Raw genomic sequence first — 6,280 nt, forward strand, 5'->3', positions numbered from 1 at the left:
CTCCGCGGAGCTGCCGGCGCGCGGCCCCTCATGCCCAAGCGGCGCGCGGAGCCGTTGATGTGTCACGTGCCTGTCAACAAGCGGCTCCTGCGCGTGCCGCCGCTGCCGCGCGCGGCCGAGCGGCGGCCTCGGGACGAACCGGCGCGCGCCGGCCCGGCCGCCCCGAAGCGGCCGCTGGAGGAGGCGGAGGCGCCGCCGGGAAAGCGGCCCGGACCCAGCGCCACCCGTGCGCCGCCGGGAGATGGGGAGGGCGGGTGGCGGCGGCGCGGCGGGTCCGCGGCGCCCCAGGACGAGCGGGTGGCGGAAGGATGCGGCGGTGGCCGGGGCAAAGAGCGGACCTCCGCCGCCGCCGAGGTAACGGAGTGGGGCGGGCCGGGCCCCTCGCCTCCGGGGAGAGAAATGGGCGGGCGGTGCCGGTAGCACCTGAAGCGTTACCGCGGGTGCTGGCGGGCCTTAGCCAGGCATGGCACAGCGCTCGGTGCTGCGCAGCTCCTTCTGTGCCTTCCGGGGTTAATCGGCCGTGGGCTTGTTTAAAACTTTTTTTTTTCTTTCCTTTTTTTCGTTTTCGAAACAAGAGAAGTAGCATCCAGCTTTCTCAACTCCACTCCCCTTCCTTCCCCCTCCCTCCGCCATGGAAAAACTGATGGAAAACAACCTGCCAGGAGTTCACCTTACTTGAGTCTGTACTCTGCCTCATCCCTTTCCCATCAGCGTGGTGGAAGCTTGGAGAGGTTATTGTAGTAGCATGTCTGTTGTGTGAGGGTGAGGGTCAGGCTCACTTACAGCATCAACTTCTTGAACTTCGTGTTTTCCATTTATTACCAATACCAAAGCTGTCTTTTAACCAAAACATCTATTGGAGTCTGTGGTCATAGGAAGAGTATCAGTGATTTAATGATCAGGGTATTACTTTTCTGGTTGACTTTGAACAGTACACGTTCTTCTTTCTGGTTTGACTGTGCTTTACACGGTAGTTCAGAAAACAAAATTTGGTACCAAGAAAGTTTTAATTTTCCAAAAATAAAATGCTAAGCCAAATTTCACACCTATCTAGAAGTTTGATGTATATAAACTCAATTTGTGTCCCACCTGGACCTTTTAAGTAAGACCACAATATTAGATCAAGTGATATGGAAGTAGCAGAAGGTCTTCGAATTACAATTGTAGACTGGTTTTGAGATGTTGGGGCCTTTCACTGTATAACACTCATCTGTAAACCCATCTGTAAAGAAAATGGTGGCTGTTCTTTCTCTTGCTCTGATTTTTCACGTTTTCTTTACTACTTCGTTGGTTGGTTAGTGGTTTTTTTTGGTGATGGATGGTAGAATTAAGGCAAAAAGGAAAATCTGAGGAAAAATTCTATGTCCTATGAAAATTATACAGCCTTTTTAGGCTGTGCCATTTAAACAAGAATCTCTTTCTTTTTTGAAGAGGGAACAAGTGTGTTTTGAAGCATAGCAATTAAACAAATTGAGCAAACCTCTAAAGAGCAGTTTAACTCCATCACAAATATAATGCTGGATTCTTTACTTATCCCTAGGGTTATTTGGCATAGTTTTAGCAGTGATAGGAAGATCAGAAGCCCCTTGAATGTCTACACTCTAAAGAGGATTACTCTGTATAAAATATTTTTGTAGGACTGTATTTTTAACAGGTTGTTTCTCTAAGTACAGTGTTGTATAAAAAGTGTTCTAGTTTTAAAATAAAGCTTGGTTAGCACCTGAGGCAAGAATGTTTCTTCCAGTTTTTTCCTACCCATATATTTTAAATCTTTTATAACGATATTTCTGATGATGATTTTTACACCTTTCTGAAAATACAGTCTCTAGGTTGGGATTATTCTTTGCTGGTTTTGGCTTGTGTATTTCATTACTTATATTCATAAGCTTGATCAGGATACTGTTAATTTCACACTGTCGAAGTTTAAAGCAATTCCAATTATATTACAGTTGGCCAGAGAAGAAATATTATTTTAATTTTATTTGCAAGCCCACTTTTGCAACTAGAGTTGGAACACTAACTAAAATTAAACAACTTAGTCCATAGAAACTGAGCATTTGTATCTCTGAGCTTGCTACATGTTGCCTATCTTGATAGAATTTATTCTCAAAACGTGTGTTGAAACCTATTTAGCTGAAGGTGAATATTTGATTCTTTATTTTGCCTTTTAGGTGTGAATGTTTAGTGTATGTGCCTGTCTTTTGTGCTTGATGGGTTTTTTCATTTTCTCACTGAATTTGGGAGTTATTAATATACTGAAATACTGTTGCTCTGTAGATGTGAAATGTTATGAGATTAATCAAGCATGTAGTCTGAGTCCAAAATTAAGAGTATGCATATTTTTGTGTTTATGAAGTTTTAGATTCTAATCACTTTGAAACAAGCGTGCAGTCGTTTACTCTGTGCATACAAAGTACAGGATTCTGTTTTTATGTACTTAGCTCTCAGCATGAGCAGAAACTTATTAAAATGTAAAGGGAGTTCAGATTAAACATATGGGAGTATTAGTAAAGGTAGTTGACAGTTTCTGAAACTCCACTGCCAGAGATTTTTTTCAAAGAATTTGTTTGCCACCTGCCTTGCACAGTTCTGTGTGAGTGAGGCTGCCTAGTTTGAAATACAGACTGGAAAACCATCCCTGCCACACGTTGTTGATTGTTTTTAATGCTGTGCCGTACACTGGCACTATATAATTTAATTGGTTTTGGTCTCAATTCCCATTAATGGAAATTTTTGTTCTTTGTTATTTTCTGAAGACAGTCTTTTCCCAGTGAGCAAATTCACATTAGTAGTATCCTGCAGGCACAGAACTAACTTGCTGCGATGAAACATGTGCATCTTTCATCCTCTCTTAATTATTATAGGTCTTGAATAATGCAGGTTTTTGCAGTAGAAACAGGTTACCTCGTACAACAGATTATATACAGTTCAGGAGAAGTCTGTGTGGTAAAAAATAGAAAAATGTTTTCTTTAAATGGGCAGTATGGTGAATATACATGTGTCTCTCTTTTGGGAAGTGGGAAGAAGCATAATTTTCCAGTACGTTAGAGAGTATAGGGATGATAACTGCTATTGTTTGAATGTTACATTTTTTTATTCTGTGGCAAAACCAGACAAATCATGAATTTTTTCAAGAGCCATACTGTAAAGGCCCAGAAAAGTTGATGGTGGTGGTGCATACACCACCCCCGCAGGCCACACTGCGGTCTGAGAAATACCAAAACAGTTATACCAGCTTATTTGTTACCACCTATTACAGCTGAGGCAGTAAAGTAAAATATTTAAAAATTCTAATTGTATGTTAGAAAAATGCAAACAAATATTATGTGGAAATGAATTATTTTAGATTTGTGACAGTACTGACTGTTTTTAAATACCAGAAGGAAATACATGTTCAAGATCTAAGGAACAACTTAAGAATTCCTCCTCTTTGTATTGTGTCCGTAGAAACAGTGGCACAGATTGGCCACTGTTTATAACAATGACATGGTTATAAACAGGTAGTGTGTTTTCTAATAGACATTTAAAACAATTTTTTAAAAATGTAATTCCATATTAAAATAGTAGATAAGTACATGTTGCTCCAAGATTTTTCTGATACTGCTTTCCAGTTCTTAAACTTTTCTCTCGAGTATGAAATTTAGACACAGAAAAGAAGAAACAAAGTGTGATTTATGCCTTAATTATCTTGCAATTATCATCATCTGAGTTGATGTAAAGTAAGTAAATACAGTCTTCTGAATGTTTTAAATGTGCATGAAATTTGCATACTGTTATGAGAGGAAAAAGCAGTGAGCAGTTTTTGTATGCAAAGTTCAGTAACTGCACAAGTTTTACAGTATTTTTCTGTGCAAAGGTTGTAAGTTGAAGAAATTGGTGCAGTTATGAATGTATTTCACAGAGGTTGTGTGATAGTTCTTTGCAAGAGTATTTAAAAAGGCAGAATAAATTGTGATTTACTTCAAAATCATAAAATTTTAAGAACTGCTAATATAGAACAGCTGAGTAAGTCCTCCTTGTTTTAGTTTCTTGCATAAAAAGTTTCTTTTTACTGCTGGAATACACATTAATGTTTTGTTGCCTCTTTGTCTATTTGTCTCTTTTCAAAGCAAGAAGAATTCTGTCCGTATAACTCATTCCTGTATTGGAGAGCACCACTGCCTACTATTGATTTGTCTGATATTCAGGACCTAGTTGGGGAGACTCCATCAAACACAAGAACTTCTTCGAAGACTGATACCACAGAGACTGAAATGGAAACCTGATCAGTTGTTTCATAGTTGGACATTTACTTGCTGGAAACTTGTTTCCAGTGGGATTCAGGGTTTGTTACTTGACTGAATAATAAGCATGCTTATGCCATCTTGAAGAAACTGTTGTGGCAGTCTGCAAAAGCAAGTCTGAGTTGCCTAAGTGAATGGGATAATCGGTATTGGGTACTTTATAGTAAGCTCTCTGGAGGTGTGCAGTATGGAGGAGGCTATGATGCCTAACAAGAATACTTGAAAACATGGAGGAAGACTAGAAGAAAAATACAGAAAATTAGAACTTAAGGGTGCAATTAAAAGAAACAGGTGGATATGTTACATATCAAAGGGGAATGGAAAATCATTTTGTCTGTCCTGAACAAAAAGATGTAACTGTGGTACCTGAAAGTGAAATATTTAACATGTGAATTTATCATAAAGCACATGATCCGTAGTGATTTTTAATGCGATTTTTTTCTGTGTAATAGCTAAACCAAAAATCTGTCTGTCAAGACCAGACAAAACATTCCCTTTTCTATGCAAACTAAAAATTTGTGTGGCAGAGAGGGGGAACGAAAAGGGGATATTTTCTTTTGTAAGCTGCCATTCTTCTGAAAGTTTTTCACATTCTCATTGTGGAAAAGTTTTTTCACTTCCTTTTTTTCACATTACACATTAATAGTTGACACTCAGCTTTTAGGGTTTTGGTCCATTATCAAACTGTTATTCTTAGTCTTTGTGACATTAGCTCTGAACCAGTTGGTAGTGTCTAAACAGCAAGTTTGTGCAGATGTGTCAAAAAAAGTTAATGCAATATTAAATTACCGCATACACTTTTTCAGACTGTACTGACTGAGGTGTAGTTTTTGCAGAGACTACGAATTTTGCAGAAATTTTTTACCGAAGTTCATTGAATTAGTGTTTTTTGCTGTGAAATACAAACTTAATGCTTGTGATTTGCAATTTATTTACAAATTGAAGTACAATTAGAAATAATAGACTGAAGTTTATGGGAAGACTGTTACATTTTGCAAATATGATTTGTCTTTAAGGATAGAAAACATTGTATTTTTCTGGAATCATCATTAAAGAAGGCAACTTTTGAATTTTATTTTTTTTTAATAATGTATTTGCTAAAGGACAATAAAGTTTTGCCTGCATGTATTTGAAAACTTTGGGACTATTACTGTGTGAAGTTCTTGATTTTATTTCTTAAAATTGTTGCTTCTGTAACTTTGTTGATTTATTAGGTCTATTTGCTTAAAATAGTCAGCTTGTTAGCTTTCTTGGTAAACATTTGGAAACTTTTTTCCAGTATTTGTGCTGTATAGGTATCTGTATTTGTTTATTGCATATTCATTTAGCTTGTTAGGGTCTCCGAATGCCTGCTGAAGAAAGGACAACGCTTAGTGACTCAAGCATTTCGTGCTTGTTTGGATATGCTTCAACTTTCTGTTAGATTAGCTGGATACATATTTGGACAATATGTATTTGTCTCAAGACATTTTTAACATTTTAAGTCCAAATACATCAACTTGTCTTAGGAGGTACTTGAAAAATTTTTTTTTAAATCTTTTCTGACAAAAATGCAACTATTTTGTGTTTACTCTAACCAAAATAAATTAATGAAGAAATAGATTTATTGATTTGTTGAGGTGTTTGATTTGGTTATATTACCTAGGATTTTTTTTTTACCCTTGCTAACATATGTGTTCCTATGTTTGTGGGGTTTATAATATTTCATACCATCCAGTGTTCTCAGGATCCAGTATTTTGCATTATTACTTAGTATCTTAGCAGCACATTTTAGTCACTTAAAATCTGCTTGGAGGTTCATACACAATAAGTATGTCCTAGCAATAGACTGCATTTTAGTGTTAAAATCTGTCTTTCCACTGTACTCATGGGACAGGAGATGTTAGTGGCACTGAAATACATATTTGATCTATTCCATAACAAAATAAATAAGTCCTTTAAAACAAATTAGGCTTGCAATGTGTTGTAGGCTGTACGTTTACTTCATTTGCAATTAT

General features: G+C 37.8%; 1 protein-coding gene across 1 annotated transcript; it reads left to right on the plus strand.

Moving 5' to 3' along the window:
- The first annotated feature begins 15 nt into the window (after positions 1-15).
- On the plus strand, positions 16-5,430 carry CUNH9orf40 (chromosome unknown C9orf40 homolog). Its single transcript, XM_027708431.1, has 2 exons — positions 16-354; positions 4,110-5,430. The coding sequence occupies exons 1-2, from the start codon at positions 31-33 to the stop codon at positions 4,263-4,265; spliced, it is 480 nt and encodes a 159-aa protein (XP_027564232.1). The 5' UTR covers positions 16-30; the 3' UTR covers positions 4,266-5,430.
- Positions 5,431-6,280: the final 850 nt, after the last annotated feature.

Source organism: Neopelma chrysocephalum, unplaced genomic scaffold (genome assembly GCF_003984885.1).
Source record: "Neopelma chrysocephalum unplaced genomic scaffold, ASM398488v2 Primary Assembly neopelma1_96234, whole genome shotgun sequence".
NCBI classification, from domain to species: Eukaryota; Metazoa; Chordata; class Aves; order Passeriformes; family Pipridae; genus Neopelma; species Neopelma chrysocephalum.

What these genes read in the sequence shown, in the direction of transcription:
- CUNH9orf40 (XM_027708431.1), top strand. Translation starts at nt 31, where the DNA reads ATGCCCAAGCGGCGCGCGGAGCCGTTGATGTGTCACGTGCCTGTCAAC. An exon ending in GGACCTCCGCCGCCGCCGAG is followed by an intron (nt 355 to 4,109) that starts GTAACGGAGTGG and finishes CTCTTTTCAAAG; the next exon opens with CAAGAAGAATTCTGTCCGTA.